Here is a 15350-nt window from a genome sequence, read left to right on the forward strand (position 1 = left end):
GCACCACAGATTGCTCAACCTCTTCCTCCATTATAACACAAAAGTCAACTTGTAGATTCAGCCCCTGAAAAATCATTTGCCCTTTAGAAAGGAATCATATCCTTACTTCCAGGAAGAAAACTAATTTTTATTAGAGTAATGCACTGAGATGGGAGAGACAAGGGCCAGTGTGGTGTAATAGGTGGAAAGACAGGTTCAGATTCAGAAGACTGGAGTTCAGATTGCTGCTTGGCCATGAAAACTCAGTTGGGAGAGTAGTAATGGCAATATCTGACATATAGAAATCCTGTAAGGTTCACTATCTCAGATGCTCCAAGTCCAAAATCTGTTTGGCTATGTGCCTTGTGATTAGGAATTGTTGCAATTTGCAGCGAGAATCAAGAGAGAAATATGAGAAGAAAAGGAAGCGACGTCAGCCACCCCAAGAATATAATTCTAGATTAGAAAAAGGTCAGCATAGGTCAGAGCAAATAATGGACAGTCTAAAGAACTTGGAATCCTTCTCTCTATACATATTCCTCCTCAAACAAAAACACTCATTTTCTTTGGTCTAAGTTGACATCCACCCAGTCACCTCCAACAAACTATCCTGAACAAAACCAATCAGTGCTTTGATTTTTTCCCACATAGCCTCCTCTTCTCCTACTTTCTTCAAATTCTCTTTCAAGACATTCTGTAATTAATCTCAGAGCCCAGCATATAATTTTTTTTCCATTCCTTTGTGTTGTTTTTTTTTCCTTTGCAGGTAACCCATACCCATTAATAATTATTCCTCAAAAACTGGTTGGGCTTAATTATACTTCTCCCCACAGTCTGACTAAGGAGAAACTCATCGAAATGCATGTCCTAGGATGACTTTAAAAAGTTGCCTATGTAGCTACAGCTATAGAAGACTATTATGCCAATCATATATACAATACTGTATATCCGAAAACCTCTAAAAGAAAAAAAATCCATATCATGAGGAAGGGAACACAATTTGTGAAAGATACATTTTCTGAACATATCCTGCAATATTCAGATTTTCACATATATCTTTTCTCCCCCTGAAAGTATGACCTTTTAATTTTTTTAATTTTGGGCACACTGTTGATCTGTTGGTCATCTTATATATTTCTTAGTAAGGAATTTTCCAGAACTGTAAAGCAGCTACAGTGTCACTGGCATACTTTGCATTAACTTCAAACAAATTAATATGTTAGTGTACAAAATTGTTCAGGCTTGCATGCTAACTACATAAATGTCAGAAACAGAAAGATGGAAAAAGCATACGCTTAGCATGTGATCAGATGGCAACGTAGGCGTACATTTGGGACTGCTTGTGACATGGTCCAGTCAGAACTGTTTTCCGGCAAGGAAACAACCTACAAGAAATTGGGAATTGGATCATATATGCAAGAAAGGTTGCTGTAAAGGAGATCCCAGTCAGCAAATCAGTCATTTCCAGCATGATTCAGCTCCAGCCAGCTTCCCTATCTGATTGCACCACAAGTATGCGTAGTGGTCTTTATGAAGACTAGAAATCCTAGCTGGAGGGGGAAAAAGTCACAAAACTAGTCCAGAACTATTGAGTTTTGATTTCAGAAGAGCACAGGATAACCCAAAGTCTGGAGTAACACTTAGAAGGAACTCTAGATCCACCATTGTACAAACTTTCTGTGCATTAGTCTTATGCCTGACATTTAACCTATAGTACTATGTGTCTATGTTAGAACCCCAAAGTACAGTTTGTAATGATGATTGTTTATACACCCAGCTATACATATCAACAGCATTTATACATGAATAATGAGAAATGGCTCCCATTTCTACATTGGCAGAAATCATCTGTATGTGTTATGCTTAGGCGGAGTTGTTGCACTTCAGTCAGTTGTTATTTCTTAACATGTGAAGCCTTCTATGTACTGTATCATCAAGGCTGAATAGTCACTGAAGGCTCACAGAATGTACACTTTATTGAGACATTTTGAGGAGAGCTTCTGTTTTCCATCTCCATCTTTCCCCGTGGTAGTTCTAGACTTCCTGATTCACTGTGAGGTTTGGAAATGGGGAGACTGTGTGACTTGTGGCCGTAATAACTGCCATTCTATTTGAAATGGGAACGGTCAACTCTACCAGTTCTATTTCATGTGATCTTTTTCATAATACATTCCTCTGGATTTTTACTGCACGGAAGGCTCATTTAATCATAAAATGTAAACAGGAAATCATTCTCATATGCTATGGGTTGTGACCTCGTCGTGTCGGTAGAATCTACAACAAGCTGAAACAAAGTTGTGGATGTTGCTGATTTTTGAGAAACTTGACCAACAGCCTTGAAGCAAAGTCGGTAGGTAGCTGAGGAGAAAACACAAGCAGCGGTGTGCAGTGTGATGGGATCGGAGGCTTGGAATGCTGTCGGCTGATTGAAGCAAAGACACAAACTTGCCAGTCAGGAACTGAAAGATGGGAGGAATAGAAAGCCCTGATGATATTTGTGAGAAAAAATAAGAACCTGAGCGCAGGAAAATAAACCTCTAGCCTCCGAACATTTCTCCTGACTGAATTCCCAGCTGTTCCAATTTGGGGTTTTCTTCTGGTGCTGTGAAATTTTTCCAGGAGTCCTTTACTCGTTGGGTCATACCTCAAGTGTGTGTATCTGTCTGTGTTGTGTTTTCCTGTGTCTTGATGAGTTCTTTGGTTCTGTCTTGCAGCCCTCAGAATCCAAGCCCAACGTCACCCCTTTCACCGTCCTGGCCTATGTTCTCCGCACCATCCAGCCCTATGCCCACCTCCTCAACGTCCAGCGACTCATCCCCCATCAGGTCTGTTGCAGGTTTGAGGGTTTTTGTTTTGCTTGGTTTTGTTGCACGGCTGCTGCCATATTTTACGTTTACATGCTTCTTTTCTCCCTGCCTTGCTCAAAGTTCCTCACTTTGCTCCAGCCTGTTTTCGAAAGTAGACATCACGATTCCTCAGCTGCCATCCAGCGTCACAAAAGGAAACTTTTAAACATTCCGTGTCCTCCCTACAGGAGCAACTGCTTGAGTGGCCTAAGTAACCCTACCCTAACTTCCCAGTTATTCCAGCTATTTTAGGGAAAATTCTCTTCATCTGTGATGTATATTGGCTTTGAATGAGTGCAGAGGACTTTCTGTCTTACTTTTGCTAGACTACTGTATTTGTTCACTAAGTCCACCTCTGTGACAGGTAAACTTTCATTATCATTTCCAAGTGTGAGCAGTTGTAGATAAAAGTCCACGTAATTTTTGAAAGCCTGATAATCTCTGGCCCTTTACAAAGAGAACAAGCAGACAATTGCAGTAGCAAGAAATGCAGAGAACAATGGCAAGGGTAGAAAAAGTCAGCTTTAAATAAAAAAATCCATCTCCATGCTTCTGTTCCGCTGGGAAGAGTTTGACCTTTTTCAAATCAGTGCACCCTTTTGGATATAAACATAGCATTTGATGCTCCTTAATTAGCAGCGCAGGGGTAAATTCTAACTCAAGGAATCCATTATATCAGCTTCTGCAATATCCTAAAGAGATTCAGGGAGCTGGGATCTATGAGATCCCAAGGAACAATACACAGAATTCCTACTGTATTAAGATTCAGACTGTGGAGCATTACTTCAAAGAAATAACTAGTTAGTTACAGCTCCAAGCCCCCCCCCTTTCCAAAAGGATGCTTGTTTGCCATTGTAAAGTACCAACCATGTAAAGTACCACCCCCATGCTCCTTAAAGTACCGAACCACTGCACCCCATGCCTCTGGTCTACTACACCTCTGCCCTTACCTGGTTCCTAGATATTGGTACTGTAAATGCTAAAGCTCAGTAAAATCAACTTTAGCCAAGACTTTTTCTCTCTGTGGAAAATTTCTCAGTGCTCAGAAAAGGGGTGTTCATAGTGAATTGCACCTAGGAAGCACACCTTGTTAGTGACATGTTGTCCAACTAATGAAGTTTTCCTACAGCAATAATGTTCCTAATATTTTGCAAATTAGCCTACTTTGTATCTCTGTTTGAATTCAGATCCCAGCAAGGCAGGTGGCCTTGATTAGGTTATCTCAACCTTAGCTTCCCATCTGTAGATTGGTAATGGCCTCACTTTCAAGTTGACTTTCAAGGCAACTAACACAAGGATTATGAAACATAATTGAAACAAATAAAATGTGTTGTTTTAACTGTTGTTAATGTGCAATATTAATTATTATTATTCATTTAATTAAACTATTACTAATTGATGTAATAACCTATAACTATTATTATAGATTAATTTGTAATACCAGTACTAAGGAGTTTGTAACAGGAATAGATTTTAGCAATGATACTTTGAGCTAGTTTTATTCTGTATTCAACATGAATTTCAGTATGTACTATTCTTATTCATTATGTTCGCAATACCTGGATTTAAGTCCCTTTACTCACTGACATATTATGTGTGCTCAAGTTCCAATGGCCAGAAGGCATTTGACACGTTTAATGATCAACCATGGCATGATGCTCTGTAATAGCAAAATGGGATTTTGTGTATTCTATGTGACTTTAATTGCATTACTCTTACGTCTGCCACCTGTAGGGAGTTTATTGATCACTTGTGATGCTGCAGTGTTAATGAACTCTACTGTAGGACTTGATTTGTTTGCCTATTCTTCTGGGCACTGATATCGTAATACATTTTGAAATTCAGTTCCTCAAAACACCTCTAGTTTATGAATGTGGGATATTGTGCTTCTGTATTCATGATTCAAAATGCCCGGAAATTGTCCAATATTGCTGCACAATATTATGCCCACATTGCCAGCAGGAAAAAGGATGGCAAGCTTTACCTAGCAAAGGCCAGTTTGAATATTGACAACACCAAGGTCAGCAGTGAAGGTGGTCTACACAGAATACCCTCTTGTGCTCGCTGCCATTCACAAAGAGACACCAAGGAAGGAGAGATTGCTGAAGCTGACTCCTTTTTTAACCACTTCTCTCCCAAACACAAAGCAATTGCCAGGGCTGGTTTTCAACAAGTTCTCTAGGTATCAATTGCTTGGAAAATATGGATGGTCATCAACAGCTGTGATGAAACCTTTGCCTGTGGGGGACCAATTGATAGGGTTTTATTTATGGAGAGAGGTGGCTTTGACTTCAGATTTCAGCTCCTGGTTTTTGCAGATTCAGAATATGGAGGTCTTACTTCTTTCTTCCCATCTACATTAAGAACTTCCCTGTTTTTTGATGAAGCACGATACCAGCTAAACTTGATCTTTGGTGCTGCTCTTAATTTTGAAGCTGAAATGCTGTCAATATTTCCAACACAAGATGACTCATAAATTCTGGTATTAAGGAAGAGGCTAGGAAAATAGTTGTCACTATTTGATGTTTCATTCATCTCAGGATCATGAGAGCATATAATCTCTGATCCAGCTGTCTACCTCTTTGATGGCAGCAATACCTCCTGAGCCTTGCAGACCTCTCAGTCCATGGCATCCACCCAACAATCCTCTCCTGCTTCACTTTCCTCCTTAAATTCAAGTCCCACCATGACTACATGTGTGGCCTCAAGAGTGTTGTCCATCTCTCCTTCACCAATGCCCCAGGCTACAGGTGAACTGCAGGTAGAGAATCCAGTCCTTGTTGTCCAAGAGGCAAGGAGCCCACTCTTGTGGCTGTGGGGAAGGGACCCTCACTGGTCCAGCAAGGTCCCTTTGCCTTTTGAAACAAACAAACAGAAAGGAATTATCAAAGATTGTCACTGGAATCCTATTTGTCATGCTTTACTCAATCCATGGATGGTATCAAATACAATACAATAGAATGCAATACAATACAATGCAATACGGTACAATACAATAGAATTAAAGAAAATGAAATGACATTTACATTTTGGTTCATTTTATATCCCACTGCTCCTTCAAGTTTCTGAAGGCAGCACCCACAGTACTCACAACAACTCTATGAAGTAGATTGCAAGGTAATTTAATACTCTTCATAGGTCTCCAATTCACAGTTTTGGAACCACAGTCAGCTAGCAGTTTTCATAGGACCAAGAAGAGAAATGATTGTCCCAAGGCCAATGAGTGAATCAGTGGCAGAGGTGTGATGTCACCCCTGTTGAAAATAGTGTTTCTTTCTCCTCTGTCCCATGCTCCCCATCTCACACCACAGATTTGCACTCAAGGCCTCACCCTAGGCACCCCCATGGGACACTGCTGCAATCACTAGCACAGTTTGGTCAAAAGACTCCTGGATATCACTGGCAGAGAACATGGCTGTTACCACTTTGCTCTATGTCTCTGCCACACCAATGACAAGGTGAAAGATTTGAGGGGGTTTTCACTACATTAGAGAATGGTCTCTTCCTGTTGCCTTCCATCATGCCCAACATTACTGTCTTTTTCTAGAAAATCCTGTCTTCCCATGATGTGTCCAAATTAGGACAGCCTCAGCTTCAAGATTTTTGCCTCCAGAGATAGTTCAGGCTTGATTTGATCTAGGATTCACTTGTTCATCTTTCTCGCAGTCCAGGGTATCCACAAAGCTCTTCTCCAACACCATATTTCAGGCATTTTTTTCCTATCAGTTTTCTTCACAGTCCAGCTTCCACACCTGTGCATGGTAACTGGGAATACATTGCTATGGATGATCTTGGCATGCATCTCCAATGACGCATCCTTACCAGAATGTAAGGGGAAGCAGATGCTTGTGAGCCATTGTTCTTTCTGGCAAACATCTACTGAACATAGTCCAGAGTTATAAAATTGACTGATTTTATGTTTGAAAGGAGTGGCTTGACTTTTGAGGATTTCCATGGCTACAGGATGGATTTGCTTGAAATTAAAAAAAAAAAAGGAGGGGAGACTAAGGTAATTGATGTCCTTTTAAGATAGAAACATTAGTTGTTTGAAATATATTTCAGCAATTTCTTACCTGGTACAGAAAATGGTCACTTGTATCTGAACCGGGGAGGGAGAATCACTTCTATATTTTAAAAAAAGCATTACTTTAAAACTATTTGACCAAATATCACCAAGTCTGGTACAGAGTAACATCAGAATGTCTACCCCTGTTGTGCAAAACATGATGCTGAGTTGAAGGCCAGTTTCAAAGATACAATTTTTCATTTGGGCTGCCTCCATTTTTGGAATTGCCTCATAGAATGTGGATTTGCTCTGCTGCTCATCATTATAAGTCACCATAGATTTGACTCCAAGGAGAATATATAGCTGTACTCCTAGCAAGGATGAAGGGTTTGTGTGTGTACATATCCATGCATGTATCCATTCTGTTTTTCTAGTGTTTTTGAATAGAGATGGGCACAAACCGTGGTTCAGTGAGCACACTTCCCTCTTCGGTGTCCTTGGGTGATTGCCCACTTGGAGGCAGTGCCATGGGCTTCCTTGCCCCATCTCCTCCTTTGAGTTGGCAGCCGCTGGAGGATGCAGGGAAGGGAAGCTTGTGGCACCCGAGGAACGCCTGTGCCAAACCAGGCCAAAGTGTAGTTTGTGCACACCTCTACCTATAAAGAAAACTCTGTTTAGAACCTCTGTGGTGAAATGCAGACATACAAAACAAACTACAGTACTAATAAAATAAATGAAAAGTTGATGGGACATGACTACACTGCTTTTACAATTGTGAATATGCACCTTTGCAAAATGCCTTATCTGTCTGTCTGTCTGTCTGTCTGTTTGTCTGTCTGTCTATCTATCTATCTATCTATCTATCTATCTATCTATCTATCTATCTATCTATCTATCTATCTATCTATCTATCTATCTATCTATCTATCTATCTATCTATCTATCTATCTATCTATCTATCTATCTATCTATCTATTTAGCTTCTATACTTCTCATCTGACAACCCAGACCACTCTGGGCAGTTTACAAAATACAATAAAACAATACAATATAAAGCAAAACAATATAATGAAATGGAATAATAAGACAACATAATCAATGCGGTGTAAATAAGATGAAAATAATACCAAAAAAATCATTAAAATAAAATAGTGAAAGCATGGCAGAGGGTTGAACGTTAGCAAATACCTGGTAGTTAAAGCAAAAAACACATTAGAATAAGGCCCCTCCCTCCCCTTGTATAAGTACCTTGGCACCAAGGCTCCCCTTTCAGTTTCTTTCAACCACCGCATTGAGAGCCTTCTGGTTCTGCTTCTGTGAGTAAAAGACAAAGAGAGTACGGCGACGTACTATATTCTGAAACAAGGTGGCACCCACTGTCCAAGTCTCCTCTATTTAGCGGTCGACCTCTGGTGCCTAGCACATTATATCTGACTCCCACAGCTTTGCACATTGCCAGCCATGACAACAACTTGGCCAATCTACTCAGCCACATGAAGTCTCAAGCTCATAAATGTGAGTTAGATCAGTCAGTCTTTCTTCGCCTATGCGAACAATGGGTCAAACCAATTCTCGATCTCTTCGCCTCCCGTGCGAATCGGAAGTGCAAACGATACTGCTCTCGAGCCGACATTGGCAAACATTCCCAAGGAGATGCATTCGTCGGCCGATGATCATCACTTATCTGTTCCCACTTCTCCACAAGGTCGTGGTTCGCCTACAACGAGACAAACCCGATGCCATCGTTATAGCCGCTTGGTGGCCGAGACAACCCTGGTTTCCAGTCCTTCACAATCTCTCATCGGACATTCACCACCTCCCTTGCCTGCGCCACCTCCTCATGCAGAACAACACCGAAGTACTGCATGCAGACTTACCTGTTCTGCACCTGGCAGCATGGAGGATTCCACTTCACTAATGAACCATCCTCCATCAATCAAATAAGCCCTCCACTAGAAAGGCTTACCTGTATAAATGGAACAGATTCAAATCTTTCACTAAAGCTTCTTCATCACCTTCTATAAACCCATTACTTGCTTCTGTTCTACGTTTTTTGCTTCATCTCCAAATCTAGTGGCCTTTCCCTCTCTTCCTTGAGAGTTTACCTCTCTGCCATAGTTTCTTATCAGCCCTCTAACTCTCCAGCAGCTGATTTCTTCAAGCATCCAACACTGAAACGTTTTCTTAAGGGTCTATCTCATGTCTACCCAGATACCCGCCCGTCTTCCCTGCAATGGTCACTAACACTAGTACTGCAACAACTTACTAAAGCTTCTTTCAAACCTTTAGCTTCAACTGTTTCATGGGTACTTACCTTTAAAACAGTTTTCCTCATCAGCATCACCTCAGCTTGACAATCTAGTGATTTAGTGGCCTTATGTCATGACTATCCTTATTTACAATTTTTTCGGGACAAAGTCAAACTATCCATGGATATTTCTTTCCTCCCCAAAGTTGTATCTCAGTTCCATCTCTCTCAGCTGTTTATCCTTCCTTCCTTCTTCCGTCACCATCCACAACTAAAGAAAGAATCCTCCATACTTTAGACGTTAGGCGAGCCCTTGCCTTTTACGTCCAGCACACCCAACCTTTCAGGCATTCACCTCGACTTTTCATAAGTCACCAACCACTTGCTAAAGGTCGCCAGGTGATGTCTCAAACCATATCTAGATGGGTCGCTTCAACCATTCACCTCGTGTATCAGCTGGCACGCAAACCAGTCCCCAAGGTGATTTGCCATCACTTCACCAGAGCAGTGGCAACTTCTACGTCATTCCTACATGGCATAACTCTTCCAGATGTCTGGGCCTCTGCCACCTGGGCACAGCCATCCAATTTCATTCGCCATTATAGACTTGATCTGCGGCAGAAGTCTGATGCGGCCTTTGGACATGCTGCTCTAGCCTCTACCTTGGCATGACACCCTGCCTCCATGTAAGACAGCTTTTTAGTCACCCAGAGTGTGATTCACAGAGGCCACGAAGAAGAACGACAGGTTACCCACCTGTAATTGTAATTCTTGGAGTGGACCTCTGTGATTCACACATCCCGCCCGTCCTCCCCACTGCTTTCTGCTTAATATAGCGATGGTTGACATAACTGAAAGGGGAGCCTTGGCACCAAGGTATTTTTAGGAGCGGGGAGGGGCTTATTTTAATGTGTTTTTCGCTACTGCAGAAGCTTTAGAACTTTCTGATGAAGCTCCGTGCACGCACAGATCACCCAGGGTGTGAATCACTCGAAGAACTACAATTACAGGTGGGTAACCTGTTGTTCACTCTTAAGTAACTATAGTCAAAACTCTGGTTTGTGGGCTATTATTCCAGTCAACATGAATCTGACCCAACTCTGGGAGGCAGTGGAAGACGGGAGGGCCTGGCATGCTCTGGTCCATGGAGTTATGAAGAATCAGACACAACTTAACAACTAAACAACAACAACAACAATCCCAGTCAAAGGAAAGGAATCACTGTATGTAAGGGCAACATGACAGTGCTTCTCCTCGCTTTAGAACACAATGTGATGCAGTATGCTGAAGAACTCATGCTGTGCTCTTTCAGATAAATGTGAAGCAGTTAACTTTAATGTGATGCATTAAATTCCTTCAATTGAGCATGAACAGGGTCAGCATTTCTTTCTTTCTTTTCTTTCTTTCTGGTCTTGGTAAAGGTAAAGGTTCTCCTTGACATTTAGTAGAATCGTGTCCAACTCTAGGGTGCGGTGCTCATCCCCGTCTCCAAGCCAGCGTTTGTTTGTAGACAGTTTACGTGGTCATGTGGCCAGTGCGACTAGACACGGAATGCTGTTACCTTCCCACCATGGTCTTGGTAGCAGACCTATTAGTTCACAAAGAGGGCACAGAAAACTCCATTTTGCAGGAGTTTAATTTAATTCAGATTGAAAACCACTCGCAAATTTTCCTGTTTCAGATTCTCACATAGGATAGATGTAATGCTTTAGCTTTGACATAGAACTGCTTGTGTAACACAGTCAGAAATATATTGTTATCTCTCCCTCTCTCTCTCTCTCTCTCTCTCTCTCTCTCTGTGTGTGTGTACAATCTTTCACTCTTCTGCAAGCTATACAAGGTCACATGGGCAAAAGCAGCTGAGTGCTTCCTTGGCCACATGCCATCCTCTGAGGAAAACGATTTAAAAAGACTGATCAGAAATATCCAGGGCTTACTTTCTGTCCCTCGTCATCCAGGCTCAGTTTGAAGGGCAGTGCCGCACAAAGAAAGGCAGGGCAGTACCAAAGTATAACAAGGAGACAAAAGTGGGAGTCCAAAAACGGACCATGTGGTGGGGATTCTTTTGCAAAGCTCCTGCAAAACATGCACGGATAACATGGAATAAATCCTGTTTCCTGTGTTTTCTTCCCTCTGGGTCCCTTCCCCAAGCCTTCCTTTCTTCTGACAGTAAGCAGTTACAGGATTTCCCGAATAGCAGGACCACAGCAGCTTTCTCTTTTGTCTCTCAAAGCACTCTTCCTTCTCATTGCTTTTTCTTTTCAGTGGTGTCCTCTTGAGGCTCTGAACAAGCTCCCAAAACTGTATTAAACTGGTTCGATGTCAGGATTATGCATGCCTTTTCTGAATTTTACTTTCTTCTACGCATTGGGAGAGACGGTTTATGCCAGTGTATTAGCACCACTCATGATGTCAGGCTTAACTGGGAGCCAGGACTTCAGCAGAAATTTGAAGCTGAGTTGAAGGAAAAGGGCAAGGCCCTTCCAAGGAGAAAGAGGAGAACTGGGTGAGAAGAGAGTGAAATGTTCCTAGGAATGGATTTCACACAGCAGCAGATTGCAGCTGAAATATTTGGAGAAGCATTGTGTTTCTGTTGCTCTACCTGTTAACTTCTCAAGTATCTGAATGAAAGGTTTCACTTTGGATCATTGCACTGCCTTTTAACCAGTGCTTCAGATTTGAATCTCAGATCGAATGTTTATCAGATATGTTACTGTTGTCTTGGGGCTAGATTGCAATTGAGAAATTTTCCCTCTGAAGCTGTTAGTTGCATTGAGAAAACATGCTCTATTGGAGGCGAATGCTGGTTTGCTTCCAATACAAACAGTAACTTCATAGGAGATATTATCCATGAGGCCTGCAGCAGGAGAATGAAAGTTCTGTTTTCCCTTTTTGCTTGCTCTGAGTCTGGTAATCATCATGTGTCCCATGTAGACTGAAATCCTGTTGAGCAACTACACAGGCATAACTCAACATTCTGCCCAGTCGCACAAAGGCAGAAGTGCTGTATAGGAAGTCCTTCCACCAGTGCATTGTGCAATTGATAGAAACAGGAACAAGGCAACCAACTGCGCAATTGACTTGTGGACTGCCTGTTGCCAGGATGGAATACCTAGCAGCACATGTATACAAATGCAACGGACAAGATTCCAACTTATATATTTTGAAGTTTAAAAATATGCCCATTTCCCTCTGTCTGAATTTTGTCCTAGAATTCCAGGCTCTGAAGCTGCTATAAACTTCCCTAAGAATAAGCTACATTCAACTGGTGTTTTTTTTAGTAGACACACATAGGATTGTAATGGGAATTTCCTGCTTTTGCTCATGTAGCAGCAATGGATTATGTTAGCCTTCTACTATTCCTTCAGTTTAAATGTCCAGCCGTTATAAAGGCACATACCCTGTATACTTTTGTCATAGTTTTCCATTCATTTTATTAATTTATGTTAAGTTTTTCCTTGCTCTCAGCAGACATACAACACTCACAAGTAAATGTGTGTGTATTAAAACTCTGTTTCTTTTTAATCAGTGAAGTGTCGCAGTTAGATACAAGAAGCTATATGTATGCGTTCTGTACTGTCAACTCAATTCCAGCTTATGGCAACTCTTTCTAGGGTTTTCAAGGTAGAGAATACTCAGAAGTGGTGTATCATCTCCTTCTTCTGGGGGACTCTGCAGCTTGCCCAAGGCCACACAGGCTGGCTCTTTTTGCAAGAGGAACAGTGGGGAATGGGACTCCCAGCCTCTGCTACCACAGCCATATGCCTGAACCACTTAGCTATCCAGCCAACTGTACTGTCCTAGAAACCTTTTTCTCTATTTCTAGGGAAATAGAGAATAAAAACCAAGTTGGTGGCAGTGTACTTAATTGCCCCCAGTTTGACTTATTTTGTAATTTCAACCCAATAAAAAGAAATTTATATATACAGACCAAATTCACAACCTTATGCATGCCTGTTCAGAAACAAGTTCAATAGTAGGCAGATGTAAAATTGCAGCCTCAGACCCTAAAAATATGGGGCAAAATTCAGAAGAAGGCACATTCTTTAACATCCAGATACCATCCATGGTATGTGGGATATTACCAGACCCAGAGCAAGCAAGAAGGGAAAACTGACCTCCCACCAACACAGCCCTGATGAAAATCTCCCCTCTGAGGCGGCTTATTTGCACTGGAAGGAAACTGGCCTTTGCTTCCAACAGGGAATGTCTTACCATTGCAACTAGCTGCTTCAAAGAACAATTTCTATTAGAGCTGCAGCAGAGAAGTAAAGGGTTAAATTTCCACAAGCCACCTGCTACAATCCCAGTATTTGTCTGCCCTTCCATACAGATGTTATTTGAATTTTTAAAATGCACTTTATATGCAAAAACACATTTAAACTGAACATATCTAGTTTGACCCTTAAGTACATATGCAACCATGGCTGGGGGGCAAAGGAATGGGGATTGAGCTCAAGGGAGACATTCTTGGCAGGCCAATGTAACTGGGCATTTTTAACACCTATTGTAGGCCTCCCGATCTGGATCAGGATGAAACTATGAAACTGGTCTTGTATCGTTGGGTATTAACGATACTGACATCCAGCGGATGTTTTTCTGTTTGTGTGCTTCTCCCCAATTGATTTTCAGCGTAAATTTCAGCACTTTATTTCCCATTAACAAAATGTGCAGTGACAAGGGGCACAGTTGCTGGTGTATGTAATTTACCTTCAAGGAGAAATGAATAAATAAATTTCAGATGCATGGAAGGAACTGTGCATGGCCCAATTCCAAAACGAATTAAAAGAATTCCAAGAAAAATCAGAAAACCAGTGGAACACAGTTTGGGACATTTCTAATCCATGGATACTAAGGAACTTAGCTGACCCTATTAAAAATAAGATAAAAAAACTCCTCTGTGCCTTTTAGTAAATTAGATTATTTGCAGCTGAACAGTCACAGCATAATCCTCCTTTAAACTACAGATTACAGTTAACCTCCTTTAATGATCCTGCTGCAGAAAGATCTCCCCACCCCCTCCCAGTCAGGAAAAAGGCATTCAATATAGGGCTTGGTATTACATCTCCAGCGACCAGGAAGACAGGGCTAAAAGTCTCTCCTGAAAGATGTCACCTCCTCCTAATACACAGATGGTCTTCCTGCTTGGGAAAAATGAAGCAGGTTTTCGTGGAACTCTTCTGGTGTAACAAGGGAAGAAAAAGGAAAGGAAAACAGAGGCCCAAGACAGAAGGGACTTTGTTTCCCAGGGCAGCCGTGGCAGCCGGAGCTGGCATCAAGCCCTTTCAGCTTTCCTTATGCTCTACTTTCTCCACTGCAGATTTGACAAGAAGAAGGGGGAAGTCTGTGGGGAAGCCTATAGCTTCCTAAGTGCTCCCCATGCATATCAGAAAAGTGCCAGGATTTTTTTTGTCTATCTCAGGGCAGAGATTTAGAGTCAGCACTTTTTGCCAATGTAATCAGAATGACTGGAGAGAGAGAGAGAGAGAGAGAGAGAGAGAGAGAATGTGTTCTCAGGACGCACAGCTTCTGCCTGCCCACTTTCTCAGAGCATTTGCCTTCTGTGAAGGCCTGCTTAGCTTGATTCACCTCTCGAGCTATCATGGGCAAGTGAGGGGAACATTGCAGCCTCTGAGTCACCTTCTCTTCCTATGCTGGAAGGCAAAAGCTTTCACTCCATTATTTGATGCATTGAACCATTTCTCTGCCATTTTCCCAAAGCCTTTAGGAAATGGTCAAGCTCTAACGCACCCTTGTAGCCATTATGCTCCATGGGGTTGCCTTAGCTCTTCCAGGCTCAGGTACTGTTTCTCTCACTCCAGTAGATGTGGTTGGGAGAGTTCCGAGAGCTATCTCCGGAGGGGCAGTCAGCTGCCACGGCACCATGGGACAGGAAGCACTGGAGTGGAGGAAGGTACTGTAGTCCATATCCCACTGCCAATGAGAAAAGAGACCAGCTTTGAGTGCACATGCAGGATTCAGTCTGACAATGACAGCTCCAGATGGGTGGGACTTATTGTTCAAGTAGGATTCCTGGGAACTATTCTCTAAGAAAAGGAGGACTTGATTCTCACCCTCATGCAAGACATATTGATGGTTCCCCTTCTACCCTCATGACATATTCTCAGGCTTCAAGCTAGGAAGAAGGCCGCACTTAGGCACACTATTCCTTCTGAGCATTTCAAGAACTGTTGGCCAAGACTAGTCAGTGTAAATTGTGTTTGTGGGGTTTGCCACTCATTGGCGTGCCTTCCATGCTCCCTTTCTTTCT

General features: G+C 42.0%; 1 protein-coding gene across 2 annotated transcripts in view; it reads left to right on the forward strand.

Annotated features, from left to right (window-relative positions):
• Nucleotides 1-15350, forward strand: part of ARHGAP26 (Rho GTPase activating protein 26) — a 400569-nt gene that overhangs the window by 324178 nt on the left and 61041 nt on the right. The window contains exon 21 of one of the 2 annotated variants that reach the window (XM_020806318.3): nt 2694-2804. The exons of the other annotated variant lie outside the window; for it this stretch is intronic. Coding sequence (XP_020661977.2) covers nt 2694-2804 — 111 coding nt within the window. The remainder of the gene's footprint in view (nt 1-2693; nt 2805-15350) is intronic. 2 annotated transcript variants of the gene reach the window in all.

The sequence above is a fragment of the Pogona vitticeps genome, chromosome 2, assembly GCF_051106095.1.
Source record: "Pogona vitticeps strain Pit_001003342236 chromosome 2, PviZW2.1, whole genome shotgun sequence".
In the NCBI taxonomy this organism is placed as follows: Eukaryota; Metazoa; Chordata; class Lepidosauria; order Squamata; family Agamidae; genus Pogona; species Pogona vitticeps.